General features: G+C 36.2%; 1 protein-coding gene and 1 long non-coding RNA gene across 9 annotated transcripts in view; both read right to left on the reverse strand.

Moving 5' to 3' along the window:
* Positions 1 to 6,019: 6,019 nt before the first annotated feature.
* Positions 6,020 to 24,031, reverse strand: part of LOC123312543 (protein PFC0760c-like) — a 31,743-nt gene continuing 13,731 nt past the window's right edge. For 7 of the 8 annotated variants that reach the window (XM_044897026.1, XM_044897057.1, XM_044897035.1 and 4 more), the window contains 5 exons: positions 20,998 to 21,961; positions 16,862 to 17,083; positions 14,418 to 14,567; positions 8,222 to 8,413; positions 6,020 to 6,648 (listed from right to left, as the gene is read on the reverse strand). In XM_044897026.1, the coding sequence (XP_044752961.1) occupies positions 6,607 to 6,648; positions 8,222 to 8,413; positions 14,418 to 14,567; positions 16,862 to 17,083; positions 20,998 to 21,961 (1,570 nt within the window). In that variant the 3' untranslated portion in view covers positions 6,020 to 6,606. The remainder of the gene's footprint in view (positions 6,649 to 8,221; positions 8,414 to 14,417; positions 14,568 to 16,861; positions 17,084 to 20,997; positions 21,962 to 24,031) is intronic. The other variant, XM_044897061.1, reaches the window with a different exon arrangement.
* Positions 11,827 to 12,837, reverse strand: LOC123312579. Its single transcript, XR_006537654.1, has 2 exons — positions 12,677 to 12,837; positions 11,827 to 12,599 (listed from the first exon to the last, which is right to left on the reverse strand). It is a non-coding gene; the product is annotated as an uncharacterized LOC123312579 (long non-coding RNA).

Genomic DNA, 24,031 nt, shown 5'->3' on the forward strand with positions numbered 1-24,031 from the left:
AGGGAGATTCGCTAAGCCCGTTATTATTCTGCATAACACTCATGCCACTATCAATTGAGCTGAGGGCAAGCAAAATAGGATACAAGGCCGGTCCACCAGGCAGAAGGAACCACCTGATCTCCCATCTTATGTACGTGGACGACTTGAAACTCTACGCTCCCTCCAGGACCGCACTACAGCAACTATTGAATATCGTTTCCGAGTACACCTCTGCAATGGGAATGTCATTTGGTTTGGACAAGTGTGCTGTTTTTCATCTCCGCAGGGGAAGGGTTGATGATCCAGGAGAAGATATCCAACTGGAAGACGGAATGACTTTTCGACGTCTGGAAGACGGAGAAACTTATAAGTTTCTCGGGATGAAACAGAGAGGAGTACTGGAGACAACCCAGATAAAGGACGCCTTATCAGCCAGCTACAAGAAGAAGCTGAGAGACATCTGGAAATCACAGCTGTCAGGAAAGAACAAAGTATCAGCTACAAATATGCTAGCCATCCCGATACTTACCTACTCTTTCGGGGTGGTAAACTGGACGGTGAACGAACTCCTCGATCTTGATAGGTCAACAAGAAAAACGATGAACATGAATCGTAGCCTTCACCCAAATAGCTCGATTCAGAGGATATACCTTCCCCGAAGCCAGGGGGGTAGAGGATTGCAATGTTCGGAATATCAACACTATCAACAAACATTGGAAACAGCAGTAAGGGTCCTAAGAAGTGAAGATCCGCTTCTGAAGTTTGTAGCTCAGCATGAACTCGCGAACCACGGAGCCTTCCTATTCCGAGCTGCACAGAGAGCCTCGGAGAAGCTCGGTATAACCGGCGTGTCGATGGATCCTGAGCGTGCAGGAGCACCGATCACTCAAGCGGACCAAAGAAGGCTAGCAAGACTGATCCGGAAGTCTCAGTCGAATACATTACTCGAACATCATATGAGTAAGAGCCTGCACTCCATATTTTTCAGGAGTTTAAAAGACCAAGATCTGTCGGAAGAATTGTCTTTCGCCTTTCTTAAGTCGGCTAGCCTTAAGTCAGAGACGGAGGGATTTGTGATGGCGTGTCAGGATGGAGTAATAAATACCAGATGGTATAAAAAGAACATCATGAAAATGGACACCCCAACAACGTGCAGAGCGTGCCATAGTCAACAAGAAACGATTATGCACATTCTTTCCGCCTGCAGAGTCCATGCTCCATCGGGGTATATAGAGAGACACAACGCGGCACTCCGAGTTCTCTACTTCCATCTGAGGGCGGCATATGAGATAGACAAAGAACCGGTGCTACCATATGTGCCTCTGGAGATTGAAGCGGTTGTCCAGAACGAGAAAGCTCGAATATACTGGAACTATCCTGTCTCAACAACGCGGCAGATCAAGGCAATAAAGCCAGACATACTTCTTTTGGACAAAGAGCTGAAGGAATTGTTCGTCGTGGAATTCTCATCCCCTGCAGAAAACAACATGGTGATGAAGGAAGTGCAGAAAAGGCAAAAATACAAAGATCTTGTTTTCGAGCTTGGAACTATGTACCCAGGTCATAAAGTCAGGATGGTTGTACTAATCATAGGATGTCTCGGAGGAATGAGAGCCAACTACGTGGAAGAATTGAAGATTATTCCGGCCTGCAGACCTTGGGCCGAGATACTAGCGCACAGAATGCAGAAGGCGGTGTTGCTTGGGTCACTGCATATCATCAGATCCCATGAACTCTAGATGCCACTTGCAGCTCATCTCTTTTGTTAAGGGACGCTGCAAGGGCCGGACGAAGAACTTCTCCGTCGAAAGTGTGAGGGGTTTTTAGTGAGTAGCCAAACAAGATCTCGGAGTCTCACACAACCTAGAGTGCGGACCCTCTGGGCGCCCATAAAGGGTTTTCCCCTCACACGAAGGAAAAAAAAAATAATAATAATAATAATAATAATAATAATAATAATAATAATATTATTATTATTATTATGACTTAAGCCTTGTGGCTTTCACACTCCTCTCCAGAGGAAAATTCACTTATCCCAGATATCTCAGATATCAAAAGGATTAAGCTCTGTTGGAGCCCTTTCCAGGTTTTCGGGCTCGTGGTGGTGGTCGGGTTCGGGTCGCTCCTCGGTTCTCTACTGTAGGTTGGATTCCTGCTCCCCCCGCACTTCCTGTCGGAGCAGACGGTGTTCCTCTGAATTTCCCATGTACTTGCGTACAGTTCTCGCCGTTCCCAGCAGTACCGCCTTCTGCATGACTCTATAGATATTTTCGTCCAGCTGAAGTTTCCTCAAGTTCTCCAGTAGTTTTTTTCGGTATCAGGCCTGTAGATGATATGACAATAGGGATGTTCTTGACATCTTTCGCTTCCACTGTCTCCTGGTTTGCTCCTCGAGATCTCTGTACTTTGAAATTTTTTCAGTGTGCCTATCTAGAAGATTGTTATTATTTGGAATCGCCACATCGATGAATAGTGCTCTGTCCTCATCCTTATTGAGCAATATGAGGTCTGGTCTATTGTGGGTTATTTTTCGGTCTGTGAGAACCGTGCGATCCCAGTATAGCTTGTGATGTTCATTTTCCAATACAGCATCCGGATGGTAATTGTAATAAGGAACCTTTTTCGAACTTAGAAGTTGGTGTTTTAGTGCCAATTCTTGGTGGAGAATCTTGGCAACGGCATCATGTCTATTTTTGTACTCCGTGCCCGCGAACTTCTGACATCCCCCGGTGATGTGCTGGATAGTTTCATGTGTCGCACAGCCATATTATTATTATTATTATTATTGTCATTATAATTGGAGTTGAGGATAACCTATATAACTCACAATAAAAAAAATTACAATAGGCTCATGCTTGTGAATTCGGAAAAAAAAATTAGATCAAATTAAATTAACGAAATACTGTCCATATAAAAAAAAACTAAGTCCACCACTGAAAATGAAACACGCACTTCTAACTGGTCACAAGTATCTACCGGAGCTCCATGCGTCCCATCTGTTGTTGAAGCTGTTGACACTAGGGGCGTTGACGACACTGTGGGGCAACATATTCCATACCCGAAATACCCTGTTGCTCAAGAAATTCTCTCTGCTTCTGGTGAAAAATCGTTCCCTACTCAGCTTGTATGCGTGTCCCCTTAGATTACCTCTGTTTAATGAAAATAGACCAGACATGTCAACACCGAAAAACCCCTTCAAAGCTCTAAACGTGGTCAGAATATCTCCCCTCATCCTGCGACTTGAGAAAGTTTCCAATCCCATCATGGCGAGCCGAGTTTGGTAGTCAGGTCTTATGATACCGAATGGGATTCGAGTTGCTCTCCGTTGCACCTGCTCCAGCAGATCTGCATCTTGAACAAATATGGGATGCCATACTGGACCGGCGAATTCCAATATGGGGCGTATATACGTCTTGTAGAGCGATGTTAATGTTTGAAAATGGCAACGGTTGAAACATTTCTGAATGAGGTACAGAGACTTCTTAGCCTTATTCGTCACCCGCACTATATGCGATCTCCACATCAAGTCAGCATCAATTGAAACTCCCAAATCAACATGTGATGTGCAAGATTCAATCGGATTTCCGTCCAAATAGTATATCATTTTGGGGTTGTTACTACCCAGATGCAGGACACGGCACTTAGAAAAATAAGAGTGATTTTTTTCCTAATGTACTCATTTTAGGAAAAATCTAATTGCATATTCGTAATCAACGACCTCGAATTACTGAAAAAAATAACTCGGGTTGAAATCGCGATGACGAATATGCAATTAAATGTTTCCTAAGAACCTTAGAGGGTGGGGGGGGCGCCATCATGAATTTTTGCCCGGTCAGAAAAAAATCGTAGATCCGGGCCTGGAAAAAGATGGGGCCTGTCATATCAAAATATTAAATGTGAAAATGTTCACACATTCGAACTAGTTTTTTCTTCTACGTCTAGTAAACAAGATGATGATAGAACATCGAATATTTCAGTGACTGCAATGATATCATCGAAATGTAACGACATTTTTGTATTTAGAAATTCTAGGATATTGTAGAAAATATTTATTTCAAATATTTGGTCTCTGCTTGGAATCGGTGATCAGAAAAATAAGAGTGATTTTTTTCCTAATGTACTCATTTTAGGAAAAATCTAATTGCATATTCGTAATCAACGACCTCGAATTACTGAAAAAAATAACTCGGGTTGAAATCGCGATGACGAATATGCAATTAAATGTTTCCTAAGAACCTTAGAGGGTGGGGGGGGCGCCATCATGAATTTTTGCCCGGTCAGAAAAAAATCGTAGATCCGGGCCTGGAAAAAGATGGGGCCTGTCATATCAAAATATTAAATGTGAAAATGTTCACACATTCGAACTAGTTTTTTCTTCTACGTCTAGTAAACAAGATGATGATAGAACATCGAACATTTCAGTGACTGCAATGATATCATCGAAATGTAACGACATTTTTGTATTTAGAAATTCTAGGATATTGTAGAAAATATTTATTTCAAATATTTGGTCTCTGCTTGGAATCGGTGATCAGAAGCTAATTTATTGAAATACTTTCTTTGGCTTTTTACTTCGAAACGCATATTTGAACAAATCTTGGATTCACTTGTAACGTCCGAACGCGCCCAAAAAGAAGTATCAATACAAAATGCTTTCAAAAACAACAAAATACATACTCACTCTGAATAAAATTAAAATAAAGACTATGGATAGTTTAGTCCTTCCGCGAGCTATTGGGTGAGGTTAGGGAAAAATACTCAATTTTATTGCCAAAAATTAAGTAAAATCGGAACGTATTCCAGAGTATTAATTTTAAGTTATTGATTGAGAAACTATTAGTTTAATTTTTCAAGAGATTTTTGTTTTTCTTCTGATAACCACAAGATTCAAAAAAAAAGATAATGTTGGGAATCCATTTTCTATGAGGTTTTGAACGGACCCACATGTGGTATATGTTTCCATTTAAAAACGGAGAATGGTGGGGTTGCGGTTAAGGGGTTGAAGAAAAACAGTCAATGAGGGTAATTGACAATAATTGACGAATTTCAGCGTTTTCATTATGAGTAATTGGTTCAAGAAATATTAATTTTATTCCGGCCTTATGCCCAACTCTGTATATCTAGGATGCAATGGAATGTTTATTATCGTTTCATGTATGTTTCCGTTTGATCAAGGAATATTTATTTAGATATTATGTTACCAAAATATTTTTTCATGATATTTTTTAGCTAGTTTTTTTTGATAATATTCAAGCACACTTGAATTTTCAAATTTTAGAGTGACGCTAGCACCGGGTTAAATAAGAAGGTTGTCCTTAGTACAATCCTGTATAAATGACAAGAATGGTCTACCAGCATAAACATCTTGAGTTTGAGTTGAGGTTAACCGCAAAGTTAGGCGCCAATTAAGTTATATAGACATTATATCTCTGTGTACAGTGCATCCCATTTTGGGTGAGACATCCAGGTTATTTAAAATAGAGCTTTGCGGTTTTCACGTTCCTGTCATACTTTTTTGTGAAACTCAAGTTGACCTAATCAGATTTTGCATAACTGCATAACCATACCCCGAAAAAAAAATTGAGTGCGCCACTGAATTCTACGCAAAATTTTAAATCGGACCATTAAACCCTGTGGGTTTAATACTCAATGATCGGACGTAATTTTTAACTCAGCATTATTTCTAATAACTTCGGAGATAGTGGAGGGGTCCGAAAAGTATCAATTTCCAAAATCGCCCTGTATCTCATAAACGGAAACGGTTATGCAAAATCTGATTAGGCCACAAAAAAGTAGGACAGAAACGTGAAAGCCGCAAAGCTCTATCCTAAATAAAATAACAATCGAGAAGCATGCCTGTCTCACCCAAAATGGGATACACTGTACACCCGAATGTCACTTGGGCAATGTTGCATTTTGGTGCAAACTTCCGGCCTGTGTCTAGTAGGCTATGTTCGAAGCATATCTCTTTTGGCTTCTTTCGCGCATAATATATTTTTTTATTAGGACAGTTAAAAAATTGGAAATGAAACACATTTCACATGTTTAAAATTTCTTTGGATCTATTTCATCATTGTATAAATTCATTGATTCATTTATAAATACTGCAATATCGTATTCACAAATACATCAATATTGGTTCTGACCAGCAGGAAGAAAATTTGATCGTAATTCCTCTGTTCAGGAATGTGTTTCTAACACATGTTCTATATATCGTGGCCAATCATAATGCTCAATTCACAACTGAAGTTAATTTAATCCACACTGATCAAACAAAACGATGAATTTGTGAGACCTTCGCACTTGGTTATAAGAATTTCTCGAAAACATTGTTGAATAAATTATTTTTGGAGTTCGATCTATGTTCTAAAATATAAAAAAAATTGTTCTGCAATTAATCTGCTTCTTTCGTTTCCATTCTGCATGAAAAAACTAATAAATTACTAACACAATTAAACCCTCAATGAACTACAATTGCAGGATATCAAAACAAAAGTTTACTAGAATAGAATATTTTCTCTCGGTCCATTGAAAACCCTCGAAAGGAAAGCAGTATAACATTGATTCTTTGGTTCATAAGTAGCGGTTCCATTGGCTGATGAAATTTCTTGGAGGAAGAGACCGATCTCAACCACAGCATACTTCAGAATGCTCATCCCATGCAGAAACCTGAAAAAATAATCAAATTTTCATCCTTGAAACTGAAATAAAGAAAGATAGAAGAGATTTGACGGACCTAACCCTCTGAGAAATACTTTTTTATAATTATAAAACGTAGGATAATGAGCGAACTGTTTGAAACAGATAGAAGAAATTTCATAATAATCCTCTGAAAAATATTAACCGTAGACACGAGTTTCGGGCATTCGGCCCTCATCAGTAAGGTGAAAAAGTGAACAGATGAATAACACCGTACTGATGAGGACCGAAAGCCCGAAACACGGGTCTACGGTTAATATTTTTCAGAGGATTATTATGAAATTTCTTCTATCTGTTTCAAACTGTTCGCTCATTATCCTACGTTTTATAATTATAAAAAAGATGTTTGAATGTTAAATGATGATCTTCAGGTTTTTCTCTACCCATTAATCTAAAAAGAAATGGCATGAAGAAAAAAGTTTTATGTTCAATTCAACATTTCTCGACTCCTATTATTATCAACAAATCATTTGCTTTGTTCAAGCTCCCACCTGACCACAAAACTTAGAATGACGTTCCTCGCAAGGTACTTCAATGAGCGATCTGCAAAGCATTAAAACCAAAAAAATGTGCAACAATGACTATTTAAATGGAGCAAACGCCTTGATGAAAATTTATCACGTCAATATCAATGTATCTACTCCAATTTAATTGAATTAATTATTCTATATTTGTAAATTAATTTAACCTCATTAATCTCCTGCTTCGAAACAATTAACAAAGCTGAGTTCAAGTGAGTTGATGAAACATTTCGTATCTTCAAGATGGAGGGAAGTTGGTCGGGTAAGCTAGTCAGCACATATAATAATCAGTAGGTACATAATAATATAATATAGTCCTCCGACGCGTCTATCTGTCTCATTAATCAACTCAAAAAATACTAAACGGATTTCCATGCTGTTTTCATCAGACAGAATGATTCATAAGGAAGTTTTAGGTGTATAAATATATAATTTGTTGATGTTTTGTGCCCGCAGTGCCAAGAATCAACCATTCAAATCTCACTTTCTATTATCTCAGAGAACGAAAATAGGTGTTCCATCTGTACTATATTGGTATTTCACAACATGAATTTCAACAACGATATCTTGTTGTTGCCTTGATATTAAAACTGGTTTCATTTGTTGCTGTAGCCGAAAATCCCATTTTCTAATATTTTGAGGACTCAAAATGAGTGTTTCATCTGTAGGTACTGTTGGTCTTTGTCAACATAGGTTTCTATTGCGTTATTTTCTTGTTGCCTTTCGATTTACTGGTTTTATTTTTTCCTGTGACCGAAAATCCCACTTTCTATTATTTTGAGGAACGAAAATAAGTGTTTCATCTGTACTATTGGTCTTTGGATAACATGAGTTTCTATAGCGATATTTTGATACCTTTCTCCAAAAGACAAACCGGCGTGCCCTTATTGAACTATTAATACTTCATTGCTTGCCCTACCCTGCTATACAATTTCTATCAAACTAACTAACTCTCAATCACAATATTGAAAGGGGCCGAACGATATTCTGTATATAGACAAAAAAAAAGATTGAATACTAACCTGGCAATCCCTACTACAGTACCATTGATTTCCGCAACCAGCACAAACAAATTGGGCTGTTTTTTGGTTGCAGCCTTGGCATTGTGGCACATCGTCTCCTGTGTCCGAATTGTTATCTGATTCTCTCCTCTCATCTCGCTTTCCCTCGTCGATCACCAGTCTATCATTACTATCTTCATTTTTATCGTCCTCCTACAAAGGAATAGTGTTGAACATTTATGTTACATAAACCAAATAGTTAAGAGGAGTTTATACCACGGGACTTTATCGCCATCCGTATTAGCCGGAAGGGGAGCAAGACTATTATAATGTGGGGTGTTGCCAGAACACTTGAAAGATCAGTAGACGTTGCGAATATTACAATAGTTTCCACTTTCGTCGAAAAGATGGCAACACTTACGAACGTCTTTTTTCAATTTCAGCAGGTTCCGAATTGTAGCCAATGGCAAGCCTTTTCGAAAAAAAAAGTTTATGTAGAAATTCGTTGAAAGAATCATTCCAGATCGGAAAGTGAATAACATCAATGAACAAATTTTCCAATTTTCTTTCGTTTGACGAATAGAAAAATTTTCCGCCGACTTCTTCAATAGCGCTGTTTAACGTACACGAAATTATCTGTTAATAAACCCTTTTATTGGTTAATTTTCTATTAATGCATTATTGTCATGGGTAATCGAACATAGAAGCATTCAGCAGCTTCCCAAATAATTATTTTATTTGTATGTCGCATTGATATTCGTGGTACCTAGCGGGTGAATTGAGAAGAGATAAATTGTGGAGGTTGCAGAAAAATTATGATGGTTAGAGAGTAATCAATATATCAATGTACTACAATTCCAGCTTCCACCAGCTCCACACATTCTTTAACAGATATTATAGGGAACGATATCTATGTCAATGTGATTTACTCAATATTGTCACAACTCGAATATGCCCTCTATGGACTTCTCGAATTGTTCGATCGGCCGCATAAATATCAACTTTCCGATATGAACATAGAAAATTTATATAGGTAATGTGTCAAATTTTACTAGTTATCGATCGAAAATTTTTGCAATCAAGAATTGACATTCAATTCAAAATGTGGTCGACGGAAAAATTTTGTAATCAACTCGTTTATTAATCGAGCGATTAATGATCTTGAACATTAAAAAATTTAAATATCTTAATCATTAATCGCCTTCATTAATAACCTAGTTGATTAAATTACTATTTTGACTTTCCGAGATGACGAACTGATTGAATTGAATTATAATGAAAACCTTATATAAATTGGTCGTTTCTGACGTAAGATATACCTTTTCGTTTTTTAAACTCACCACTGAAACGATGTAGACCCCTCTTAATCCCAATACACAATTCATAATTTTGAGTGAGCAAAAGTATGGGAGAAAAAATGTTTCATTGAACATGACTTTTTTTGACCATAAAAAGTGATTCCGTGTATGCTTTTACATATTATTATTATAACAAAGATAAAAAGGACCTGCAGAAGAAGCCACGTTAATTATAGATATGTAAATCATGATTGATGAGCAACTAAATATGAAAAACCACATGAATAATAGTGAATTATTCAACTATCATTATGACTATTATTCGTCTATATCGACTTCGTCTCGTTTAATTCATCCAATAAGTGAATGATATGTGAAAAATTACTACACTTTATCCACGATCGTGAGAAGATTATTTCCTTTTGGAAATAATCAATGTGATGTTTTCATCACATCTTTTTTTAATAAATATCTGTATTCATTTCTATATACCGTGCGTTCAAAAAAATTCGTCGTCAAGTAGGCTATGGAATTTCGAACGTCGATATTTCGTGTCTTAACGTAATTCTTAGCTTTTGCTGTACTGTCCAGGTGAACTGTCAAGTTAGAAGTAAGCATTTTGGATTAATGTTGAATTAAAATTATCAGGAAATTATAAGGTTGATTTTTACGGACGTGCAAAAAGCATTGATTATTGAATCCTACTTCAAAATTGAGGAAAAATAGGAGGAGAGTGGTAGAGTGGAAATATTCTTTAATATTCCAGCGACATTCCCAATGTTGCTGAAAGAATCAATCTTTCGAAAGTACTGTTTTCCGATGCGTTAATCGAACAGGTATGTTCAAGCAAAAAAAAAGAGTGGTGGACCAAAGAAGCAGACCTCAGTGTTATTCAGCAATAATAAAAATATGATGACAGAGACAGAAGATCCTCGAACCTCGGTTGAAATTCTTACCAAGAATTGAGGGGCTCAGAACTGTGTGATCCAAGTCCATTCAGCCTAGTTTTGAGATTAATGGCTTAGAAGTTGTTTATCTCCAATTATTTCAAAAGTGACTTCTTTATTCATTATTATTCTTATGCAAGCATATGCTTACATTCTAACCTTTTAAAATCTAAAGAAGTCATTTTTGAATTAATTGGTGATAAACAACTTCTAAGCCGTTCATCTCAAAACTAGGCTGAATGGACTTGGTTCACTTCAGCTCTGAACCCCTCAATTGTGCCTCAGATTGTTTGGATTCTTGAGATCTGACTCAATGGAAGAATTTTCGCAATTTGAGCGAAATTAATTTTTCTTTGAAAGTGCCTTTCCACTTTCCATACAAAATTACGATGTATAGGTTAATGTCATCATTGTTTACATTTTGGGAAGATGAAGTAATTCAAGAAAAGACCTACGTTCGGACACTGAATATCAACGTTCAGAATTTCATAGCCTACTTGACGACGAATTTTTTTGAACGCACGTTAGGCTAATGTTGGCGGAACGTCATAGTTGACAAGCCAAAATAACTCAAGTGGGAAGGTATCAAGTCTCGGTTCTCTCTGATTTGTTCGATTTAGGCAGTTCGTATATTGCAAATGGAATGTGTTTGGAGGATAGAGGAATGAGGGAAGATAACCCATATCGAAATATTGTTCAACAGGGAGAAGATGAATACTTTTATGGAAAGTACCACTTGATAGGGGTATCAGCATTGAACTAAAGAAAGAAATGGAAGGGACTCTCGGGTCAGCAAAAGTGAGGCCGACTGAAATAGACAATTGGATGTATATCTTTCTCTCTCTGTTCTTGCGCAAGGGGAGATAACCTATTAAAGTTTGAATTTAAATTTTTGACGTTTCGTTTTTCTGATTTGAATCGTATTTTTTATCAAATCAGGACGTTTTCTGAGTTGATTATGCGATCATAGATAACCTCTATGCGATGTGAATTATATTTTTCATAGTATTGTAGAAGGAATTTTATAATTTTTTTGCCAACCACCTGCAACAATGAGATGGGGATATCTGAAATTTTGGACCCGTTTCTCGAACTGTGATGATTGGAATCATATTTTTCATCAATTCAAGACGTTTTCTGAGTTAATTTTGCGACGTTGATCATATTTTTCAGAGCAGTGTAGACGGAATTTAATAAGTCTTTTTTTGTATGAAAAGAACAGAAATTTGTTCATTTTAACTAGATTAGTATATTATGAAAGAATGTAATCATGTGAAATTCATCAAGGTTTTAATCTACATGTTGAATATACATATTTTCCTTCTACTATACTGAATTTTAAGTTAATTAAGGAGCGTTGTCCAAAAAAAACAAGTGTCAATTCTTTCTATATTTTTATTATATACAATATATAAAATAGTTTACATATATCTTCAGTAATAGTCTACAATGAAAAAGAAAATTATTGATTTCAAATAATTTAAATTCACTCGAAAACTTACATGTGCTCTGCTTCTCATCGGATTAGATTAGGTTAAAGGGATCTTCGTTTGCAATTAATATTACAAATGGTGCCGACAGTAATAAACAAATATAAAATATCACAGTGGTAACAACATGCATACAAACACAATAAAAATAAAAAACAAATCTCATCACATATTCTTTCTCGATAAGAACTTCTATAGAATATATAGTTTCATTTAAAAGCAACCTTTTCACTTCTCTCCTAAAGTTCATCTAGGACTTGTCATGAAACTCAGAAGGAAATTTATTATATAGTTTGGGGCCGCAGAAGTCCATGCCCTGGTGTATGCGCTTCAGATGGTGCACTGGAATCTGCAAGGAGTCTTTATTTCTTGTTTCATATGCATGATTTATAGAATTGGTCGGAAAGTTCTTCCAGTTCTGATGCACATAACACAGTGAGTTGTATATGAAGAGTGATGGAACTGTAAGTATTCCATGATCCTTGAATGTCTTGGGATATTATTGAATACACTTGGTACAGCATCAAGTTTCAATATTTTTTTTGTATAACTTGGATTATGAAGGTAATCTTCACATATTCTACTATACTTTGAGGGATACCAATTTTCCCTTCCTACAGCAGTAATCCAAAGTTCCAAAATATCTGGGCGTTTAAAAGGAAACCTAAAATAAAGTAACATATAATGCTTTAGAAGTCGCAAAAAGGGATCTCATAATGAAAATATTTAAAATAGACCTACCTGTGGAAACTCTTTGGCTCATTTTTGTTCGGCTCATTGGAGCATCCTTTAGCAACTTGTTACAACCATCGTTGTAACAAGAGTCTGAAATTTACCAATTTTGCGTGACTGCAAACAGTACTAATATTGATGGGGACAACAATGATTTGAGAAACACAAAAACCTATAAAATACTTTCTCTAAAACTTTATACCACACATTTACAAACAACTTCAATTCTGAAGATTACTTACTTTGATTTTTTTTTAACTGTCCAGTTAATATCGAAAGAGACAGTTTCAACCCTTTTAATTCCCTCGGGTGGCCAGGTAAAGGTAATCTGACCCTTCACTAGATCCATATTTCTCAGAAACCGAAAATCCAGATACTTAAAGGTTTTCGAGTGGGATTCGGAGATTCCCCGATTTATTTGAGTTTTTTCAAGTTTCAAGCGAATATTAATCGTGAGTTTTAGCATTGTGAACACTTTTAGATCTCTTTCCAATTGAACACAACCGAAATCATCCCAAAAACTAATTTAAACTGAATAATCAACAAAACCGTCAGCTGATTGATGTAAACAAAACATCTAAAAGAGAGAGAAGGGATACCCACCAATAGTCTTTCTCTCTCCCACACTTTTGGACACACTTTCGACCGATTTGCTGAACTGCGGGTCCCTTCCATTTCTTTCTTTAGTTCAATGGGTATCAGTTTGTCCACTGCAAACATTTGTGTCCATATGAATGAACATCTGACAATCTGAATGATATGAACAGAAACATGAATGTAAATCCAAATCTACACATATCTTTCACCAGTTGGGAGCCCCATGCTTCATTGCACATGTTTCTCAAATAATGAACAGGAAAAATTATGATATCAGTGATATTAGACATTTAATGGCAAAGGAGAGCCATTTTAATTGTATAATCTCCGGAACAACAGTTCGAAGTGAGAATACCATTGCTTTGCTTGAAGGAAGATGTGTAATATCAAGAGTTATCGACACATAGCTATTTCAAAAAGCAAAGGAAATTCTTGAAATATATTTTCACAGAATACAGAATACGCATTTATAAATTGTGCCTTTGAAAAGACTTGTTTCTTTTCACCGTAATTTATATTTGTGAGATTATTGTATATAAAAATAATTTTAAGTTGAAGATTTCTTGTTTCACTATCTATTTAGTGGCCCAAATCAATTATCATCACTTTATACAACGGTCGTGGATAAAATATGTTCCTTTAAGGAAATGTTGACGTAAAAATTTCAAAAACTATTGGAGGAAGTACCCGGTTAGGATTTTCAGTTGAAATTCTTCAAATACCTGGTGGAAACGAAGGTCATTCAGGTTCAAAATGAGTAATTTATATCTTATTTACATTGAGCGATTGACTGGTTTGTTTTGAACAAAATTTTGTTCATAACAAACGAGAGTGAGTTTAAACTCGATCTCGAAGATCTGGAATTCCAATTTGTTATTAACCTACAATTCACACAAATCATTTCTTGATCTACGATTTCCATATTTTCAATATAGGAACACTCAACTCAAAAAGATTCGTGTGATTTCATTTTAGGGAACGGGAAAGCTGTGGGGTTCCCAAAATTTGTCAATTTGTGAAACCAACTGTTAATATTCTACCCAAAAGCAACTCTTATTATTCCAGAGCCCTGAAAGAACAAAATTTCCCACAGTCTCGAAATACATATATCATAAGAATTATATGGTTGGGATTTCAATTGGGGTAAAATTACCTTGCTCGATGAAAGCATTTCGGTTATGGATATACTGCCTGAATGACTCGAGAGGGATGATTTCAGATCGTTCCCAGACTGATCCGGAGCAGTCAACAGTCTCGCCAGAGTCGGACTGAATGCCTTTTTATAATTTGCTCTTGAGGGTGTCTGAAAAAAAAATCAATGAGATCAGAATTGAAATCGTGCATATTGAAAAAGTATTTTTTATAATAAATTTGGAAAGGAAATTTTATTTGTTAGGCACGCCAACGTCAACCTTTGTAATCCGTGTATCAATTCGAATGAAAATATCTCATATAGAGTTATAAGAATATTCAATAACGCATCAACTGGAGTTTGAGGAGGGTATTTTTTTGTGCTTTTAATCACATTAATGTTCTAGAAGTAATAATCATATTAATATCAATTGCATGAATAAATGAGAATGAGAACTGTTTTTGAAGAAACTACAGGTTTGAACTTTCGGCTCAGAAAACTGCGGAAAATCGGATAAAGTTATAAGAAAAGTTCAATATAAATTAATTAAATTTTTTCAATAGAGAAAGGATATGTACAGAGTGATCAGCTTATCTAGGTAACCTTCAATTTCTCGAAAATAAATTATTATTTTTTTATTCTGTAACGGCATTTTGTACAAGTGAATATTGACTTGAGATCTGCGCAGAAGACGCGAATGCGTCGTGGCGCCGTCAATTTTTTTTGCCAGCAACATACCTTTTTCATTCGAAAAGTGAATTAATTCAAGACTTTTTTTCCAAATTCTATTTTGTTTTTCATTTCGAACAGTAAGGAATCTGCAACGTTCATTATGTTTTTTAATTCCATTAATTTTTTTTATCGAAAGTAAGTATGATATTGAAATATCTTGATGCTTGTTTTAATTCCGAAATAATTTATAATATTTCCCACATTTAAGTACGTAATGGCAACTCGCTTCTTGTGTTTTTTGCTATAAATGTTTTCATGATTGTTTCGCAAATTTTTCTCTATCTTAAAATTATTTTCCAATCTGGAATTTTTCACCCAGGATGCGTGAAAATCCACCTTTTAATCGTGCGAAAACATCCGGCCCTGTTCCTTCTAGAAAGAACGGGACGCCGCGAGAAAGTTTCCAGCGCCTATATACACCCGGCGAAGGCGCAGGACTGGACAGTACAGTTTACTGTGCAAGCGACGGACGAGTGGAAATAAATAGTAGTGACTAGTGACATAGTTAGTTTGTAAATTAGTGTTAGTATGAGCGTAAATAAATAGTCAGTTCGACGTTTTAATTAAGCGAAGAAAATGTTACATTAAAATAAAACTAATCACACATAAAAATAATGAATGGATCACGCCTTCAAAAGTAAGGCAGCTGAATAATAAACGAAATTAATTCAGATGCATATCATCCGCCTATAATTAAACCAATAAATATTACGATCTAAATCGATTACGTAGAGTAGAGGTAGAGCAAGTACTCTTTGTCGACGAAATGGAATTTCTGGTGATACTTTGAGTGATGGTAGTTTGTTAGTTCGATTCATATTGTAACAACTGTTGGTTTAATTTATCGGCGAATGTTATGCATCTGAATTAATTTCGTTTACTTACCACACAGTTAATAAAGAAGTTGTGTTAAATTCATAGGTATTTCCAAATTACAAGAAAATTTTCCGAGCGAAACGATCGTCATCCGATGGCTCAGATTTTCTTTGCCGAACTTTCCAGTTGTGTAGTCCCCTCAATCGTCATAAACGAATGATACACAGCAATCTGAGTATTCTGAAGTAATTGCCGAAAGGGGTTTTTGTTAAAGCTTGAGAGGTTTCCGACACAAAGGCTCATATGAACTTAGTATCTGAAGCCATAAGAAAAATTGAAAAACTACTCTGAAACTGACAATATAGAAACGATCTCCAAGCCCACACAAAAATTGGGACAAGTGACGATGTACAAGGATTAGGATTGCCAAGGATAAAATCAATACACCGTCGCAAGGGGTTATTTATAAACACCTTGCAATAGCTTTAATGCCAACAGCTGGACAACTAAAAGCATCCTCCAAACAAGACTCGAACAACATGCACGAAGGATCTCGACTAAAGCTGACGGGTAAGTCAGCCCTTAGAACATGCCTTGAAGGATGAATACCAAATCACATTCTCCTAAATACGTACAACATTCACGAGCAGTGAAGCATATCTCAGTTGGCCTCCCCGAAGTACAGACTTAAATCTACACTATATTTTCGTGCTTCGGGGAATTGAAACAGACAATAAATGAATTGCGTTAAAGCATTCAGGAAACCATGAGAATAATACAGCTAAATAACAATGTTTTGAGAAAACCCATTTTCCTCAAAGGTTTTAATCTTGTATCCAAACAATGGTGGCATAATATTATTTCCTTCCTAAGAATTCCTACTTTTCGCAATGCGGCAAATAGAAAATTGAGTTTACCTTAGTTAGTATCCCGTGTAGAAGAGAATTCTGAAGGGGCGTTGTTGAAGCAACAGGATGAACCGTCACTTCAGGATAAGGTGGTGGAGGTTTTATGGAGTTCTGGAGAATTTCATTCTCTTCGGTCTGTGACAATTTAGCGAGTTGAAGAAGCATGCTCTTGAAAGACGTCGAATCTTGAATCCTGTGACCAGTTTCCATTGCTGATCTGGGTATGTCGCTCTGCAAAAAAATTAAATTATGAGCTACTACGTACATAACTACTAAATGGCAAGGTCAAGAGCAATTCACACTATTGACTGGGTCCGTTAGCGTTGCCGTAGCATAAAAAATTGGTAAAGTTATAAAGAAGATAATTTCAAATAACTCCAACTTTTATTTAACTAATAAATGTGGGACTGGAAATGCTGAAGAAGTCGACTTAATTAATGGAATTCATTAGGCACCGCCTAATTTTATTACAGCTCTACGATGTTCTTGTGAATAATTTTGACATTTCATGAAATCAACCTATTTAATTAAGTTGTAGCATTATGAATTAGTTTCAAATAGCGCTAATATGTACATTAATAGTGTTGTCATCATCAATAAATTTCATCTAGACTCTAGGACGTGATAGATATCAGCTGAATTGGCATTCCCCATGTATGTAGAATAAATTCAAATTTTCCAAAAATACTGCGAAAACATTCTTGAGATATCTCGTACAGAAACGAATTAATATACAGGGTGTCCCGGGGTGGGTGGCCTACAAGACGTTAACGGATCATCAGAACTGTTCTGAAAATTTGGGCACAATCACTGAGTATTAAACACGCTTCATACAAAACAATATGGAATTGCTGAAAAACCGAAAATGATATTTAAGTTATTTCAACAGAATAAATTGGAACAAATTTAGTACCAAATATTGGCATTGAAATTTTTGCTGAGTGTGAGCTGGGCACTGAAGTTATGAATACGAATAATTAAATATCTAATTGAGATCATTTCAACAGAACAAATTGGGTACTGAATATTGGCATTAAAAGTTTTCCGAAACTTAAAAATTTTCGTGCTTAGTGTGAACTCAGCACTGAATCATATAAATACGAATTACGCGAAAACCACAACGGTGCTTGAAAGCTTTTTTACGGAACAAATTGAGTACTAAATAATGAGCTTAGTTTCGAAATTTGTTTTACCAACTTTTGGCCATCTTCAAGCGGCCTTCAAATAATCCGATTTCCAAGGAAAATATATAAAACCAGCTGACCCGGCAAACGTTGTTTTGCCATATAAATAATTTCCTTTTGTATGTTGTATTATGTATGTATCATAAAAAAATAGAAATTAAAAATTTTGTCTAAAAAATAAAAAAAAAATTTAGGGGTGGACTACCCCTAACATTTAGGGGGATGAAAAATAGATGTTGGCCGATTCTCATAGATACCGGATAAGCACAAAAAATTTCATCAAAATCGGTCAAGCCGTTTCGGAGGAGTATGGCAACGAAAACTGTGACACGAGAATTTTATATATTAGATAATCTCTCCATTGCTCACGTTATGTTACAAAGACTGAAAATTTTGACAAATCCGACCCTGGTGCCGAGACATAGGAACGAGGGTAGTAAATATTCTTACAGATTGCTCTAATTTTTTTGGAGTTCTGGGTAAATTTGGAACAGTTCTGGAGTTCCTGATATGAATTTTGAATAGTTCCGGAAATCGTGGATTCCAATGAAAAAAATAATAAGTGGCGCGTCTTTTTCGAAAATGTGAGTTTTGGTGCTAGAAGAAAGAATTCTAGAGTTCTTGATCCGTTTTTGGAAAAATGAAAAATGAAAAAAAATTGGAACATAGGTTTTTGACACTTGAAAAAAATAATTTCGAGAGTTATTTCAGTTCTGATGGGAGTTCGGCGAGTTCTAGAAAAAACATGTTGAGTGATTTTTATTGAAAGAACAAAACTTTTCAATTTATCAGCAATAGGTAATAAGGTCAGAAATTTGAAAACCAATATTTCCAATGAGAAGATAGTTTAATGTCTGAAATTCAATATCTTCTTATGTTCGACTGCATCATAAACACTTTATTTATTAATTCGTTTAGAGTCCATAATTGACTACTTTATTGGACACCACTTTATTGGACTCAACTGTCACTATCATTCTGTCAAGTAAATATACTAGATGCAAACAACACTTTATTCAAGGAAGAAGAATTGAACTTCGACCTAAAAACAAAATTATGAATTACTATTCTAAGCATTAGTTTGGTAGTGAATATTAAACACACATTCTTTGTTATTATAAAAATGCATGCCTGAGGAAGTCGAGCTCGTAGAAGTACAAGCACAGTTTTCGATCTGCAATACACTTGATGCTAGAATCAACTATTTCCTGGCCCAATATTCTGGTGGCAACACTTATTTTATCTTAGTACTTTCCGATTCATCTATGTAGCCCATAGCGAAGAACTTTTGTAAGCTTTCAATTCACTATTGAAGTAAGCCAGAATACTGTCTTCTGTCGATTTTACATTCTTCGTTTTACACCACTTGTTATAGGCCGCATACATATTTTCATGAGCACTTTTAGATTGAGTGGGTAAGAGACATTCTTTGGCGCTTACGGCTAAATTTTCTACGCTTTCTTCTCCAACACTGTCCTTTTTTTGGATTATTATGACGTTTGTCACAAAATTAGGGAAGTAAACAACTGTGTTTACCAAGGTTACTAAGCTAAGAAAATCGAAAGCACACTTAATGTTTTTCAGTAGTAATTCATTTCAGAAAATAAAATTTCTGCATTGTAGTCGAACATAAAGCTTTGTATGCAACTCGTACTTAATTAGGCTTTATGGACTTGCCCAAGTTATTGGCCTCGCTCGCTTTGCTCGCTCTGCCATAAACTTTTGGACTCGTCCATAAAGACCTAAGAGTTCTGAATAATGTTCGGCGAATTCTATAAATTATATCATGAGACTTTCATACTGAAAACAAGGCTTGAAGATTGTTGTGTGACTCAACGTGACGTTTAGCTAGTAGCACAAAATTATACGCAAAATGTTTCATTTATTCAATGAAACTTTCTTCACCTATTTTGTAGAACTCATCTAGCGATTCTTAGAATTCTCATCAGAAATAAGAACTTTTCTACGATCAATTTTTGCCACTATATTGAATATAGGTTTCTCGAATTTTTGACCTTATTATAAGTTAGCTTATAATTATTATTAAGCTAATTAATTAGCTTAGCTAATAAATTGAGTTCGTTTTTTCGATTAAACACATATTTTGTAGAACTCACTAGCGCTACTAAAAATTCTCATCAGAACTCTTCTGCGATCAATTTTTCCTACTATATGAAATATTTGCTTTTAGAATATATGTTTCTTTATATCTGATAAATTGAAATGTTTCGTTTTTTCGATTAAACTTTCTTTACATATTATGTGAAACCCACCGAGTGATACTCAGAAATGAATTTTGGTTTTCGGTTGAACTCTCTTGACATATTTTGTAGAACTCATCTAGCGCTCATCAGAACTCTTCGGCGATCAAGTTTTGCCAACATAGGAAATATCCATCAAACTCTGGAACTCTTTCTTCTTCCACGAAAAATAGCCCCAGAACTCATTTTTTTTAAAAGACGTCGTCGCGTAAAGTAGCGCCACTAATTTGTTTTTTCATCAGAATCCACGGTTAGCCGGAACTATTCAAAATTTGTATCTGGTACAATCTGGAAGATTTATGAATCGAAACAAAAATATCAAGTGCTCAGTGCTCAGTTCACAGCGCGGTTATATATTGCAGAACTATCATTACTTTTCATTAGAATAATTACAGTGCGTCTCAGAGAAAGTATATTGTATAACCTAACCTTCACACATATGAAAAAGCTATTGTGATAGCGAAACATGTAAAGTTGAATGGTTAAATAACTCAACCTGGTGAAATTCCGGAATATTTTTGTAGTTCAATCATGTCTCGGCTTGATGAAGCCGATGTGGCAGATACAATAATTCAAAGGATTGAAATATAAAATATAACAACTTCTCTTGGGTGTTCAGATTCTCTCAGAATAGAAAATGAGGAGAGATATGTGGCATTTAAAGATACAAAATTATTAAAAAGAGTTTTTTTCCACTCACCTGGTCCATTGAATTCAAAATGAGGTTCAATTCGTTGCTTATATCTTGCAGATTGTTGTGTTTCACTTGAGAACCAGAACCAAGTGACATTGATGAGAAATTCAGAACATTTGAGGCTCTGTTTTTTCCATTGAAGTTATTCCTGATTCTTTTTCCTCTCCTTGGTACATTTTCCGGATGCCTCTGTCTATAATCTGCAATTATGGACTGAACGTCCAAGGTGGGCCTACTTTTAATGTGTTGCCTAAGATCCAAAGACCCATTGGTTTCAGAACTACGGGTCCTGGCTAGGAACTTATTGATTTTATCAGTCTGTGAAGCTTTGGGAATACTGAGAGTGACTCGACTTGGACTAGCTTTAACTTGACTCTCATCTTGGCTTTCATCGACGTCGTTTTTGTCGACGTTCATATAAGATAATTGTTTTTTTCGCTCTATCCTTAAAAGTAATTCTTCTTTAAATTTTTTCAGATGTATGATGCTGTTCCATTCCATTTCCTTCTCGCGTGCGAGATCGTTCAACGTTTTTATTTGGTTATGAAGTATCTCAGCTTGCATTTGTAAATGGTCAGTATTAGATTCATCACATTCTATCATGTCCATGTAGTCGCCAAACATTTTGTTTCTGTGATGAAAACTTTCGTTTATGTCGAGCTTGAATCTTTTCGCTGCTGATATCTCTTCATCGTGTTTACGTTTGTTGTCAGCGGAATCTGCCAAATCGGTATCTGTGTTGTTGTCTTCGGTTGCATTCAAGTCTTTACTTTCTGTTTCTTCATCGACGGATGATGCATTCTCGGGCTGCTCGCTTTTCTCGATAATTTTCTCGACTTGGTTGTCTTCTGTTGATATGCCGTTCTCTTCGGTCGTTTCACTTTCTGGATGCAGCTCAGCATGTCCTGGCGACGAAGGCTGAACCATACAACCTTCTCCAACGTCCTCCATAATTCGCATCTTTTGTGAACTGGAAAGAAAAAAGATACATTTCAATGTCTAGCGAAAAAAATTCGAAAATAAAGTTGATTATGCTCCATTATATTGGAGCAAGATTCAGTATGAGTATTCCGAGGATAATCTGAATCGTCTAAATGCACAACTATTTCGGTATTATTATTATATCATCAGTGCTAAGTGTAGAATGGATCGTGAGTGGAACATGAATTTATCACGAAAGGCTGGAAAGTTTAGACTATAACTCCACGGAAAATTTTTTTTCCCTGATTTCTTCAAATTATTACTAACGTCGGACAAGAACTTTTGGGTGAGTGGTGAATCATAGGAGACTGGCTTCAACTTATTCAGATATCCAGATTGTTTTCAAAGGTGAGGCTTTTTTGACAGAAGGTAGAAGTATTCAAAATAAGTCGTTTCACCAAAATATTCAAGATGGCTGAGCTAGAACCCCTATAAATAATTTCAACAAAATTTCGAGTATGGGACTGTGAAAGGTGACTGAAAACTGAACAATACATAAATAGGCATGTAGTTGGACAATGGTTCAGTTCATCCCACTCTACCTAATCATCAGCATCAGGTTACTCGAAGAAATTGTTGTATCGTACGATTTGTGGTGAACACAGTGTAGAAAATTGAAACAGTTTATTGAAAGTGCTTATGTTGACGAAATGCTTTTATTGTTACCCCATTTCACCCCATTTTTAGGACGATTGCTGGAGGGTTCGAACAAGAAGATTGTGATGACCATTGTGAATGATTTAGACGAATTGTATTGGGGAGATTTCGAACTAATATTCTTTTTTTACACTTGGTCCTAAGTATTTTTCTGCCAGTTGGTATCGAAATGAGCCATGCCATAAAATCGTAAAAATTATTTATTAATGGGGAAATTTCGGCAATCTTATGATTTCATTTTCATTCCCATGTAAAAATCGTTCGGGCCAATATCCTACACCAAACCATATAGTTAAGTCAGTTATTACGGGATAAGTTGTTTCGGTCAAAATAGAGTGTTTGAAAAATGAGGAGAATAAATTGCACTATTTAATTCACCCATAAAATTGAGGAGAAAATCATGATGAGCAGATGTTATCCGGCAAAATTAGTAACGGGTATTGCCACCTCGGGCCTTTATGACTGCTTTCATACGTCTAGGCATCCATTCAATTATATTCCTAATGTCTTCCTGATCAATTTGTTCCCATATTTCTTGAAGCGCATAAGCAACCTCTACCAAGTTGTTTGGTTGAGGGACCTAGGCCTGCTCATGTCTTCCTAGCCGATCCCAAGAATGTTCGATGGGATTGAGGTCAGGACTACGAGCTGGCCGACTACATTTAAATAGGCTGTAACTCTCCTAGCTCGGTGTGAGCGCACGTTATCGTCCATTAACAAGAAGTTGGGCTCCAAAAATGGCACGAAGTTGGGCCCCAAAAAAGGCACAAAAGTGATCACATGATCATTAAGAATAGTACTATGCCCCAGTCATACTACCTCCCTCAACCACCACTAACACTGTGCATGCTTCAGAACTTATACCGGCCCAAACCATAACCTATCCACTGCGGTGGCATATTCGTTCAACTATATTGCTCTGGGCTGGGAAAACTGTTCATCCTGTCTCCTCCATACTCTTTCTCAACCATTAGGTGATCTCAATCTCAGACAGAATCTAGATTTATCTGTAAACAAGACTGCTGCAGTTGTGCCATTAACTGTGGACCATATGCTGGCCTTCTTGGACTCAAATTAGCTTCCGCTAGTCTTCGTCGAATGGTCCACCTACTAACGTTAACATTTCTCACTTCGTGAAGACGATTTGCTACGAAGACTGCTATTACGGAAGTTAAATGTCTATCTCGCAAAATTGCAGATACTAAAAATCGATTGTCCTGTTGTTATGTAGCTCTCCTTCGGCCTGATTCTGGTCTTCTTGTGTAGCTGCTTGTTCCATTGAAACGTTGAAAAGCTCTTTGAACAGGGAACGGTTTACTTTCAGAACGCCAGCAACATAACGTTGCCTCCGACCATCCTGAACTAGAGCTGTAGCCCTTGCTGCCGATAATTAATCAACAAA

Source organism: Coccinella septempunctata, chromosome 1 (assembly GCF_907165205.1).
Source record: "Coccinella septempunctata chromosome 1, icCocSept1.1, whole genome shotgun sequence".
NCBI classification, from domain to species: domain Eukaryota; kingdom Metazoa; phylum Arthropoda; class Insecta; order Coleoptera; family Coccinellidae; genus Coccinella; species Coccinella septempunctata.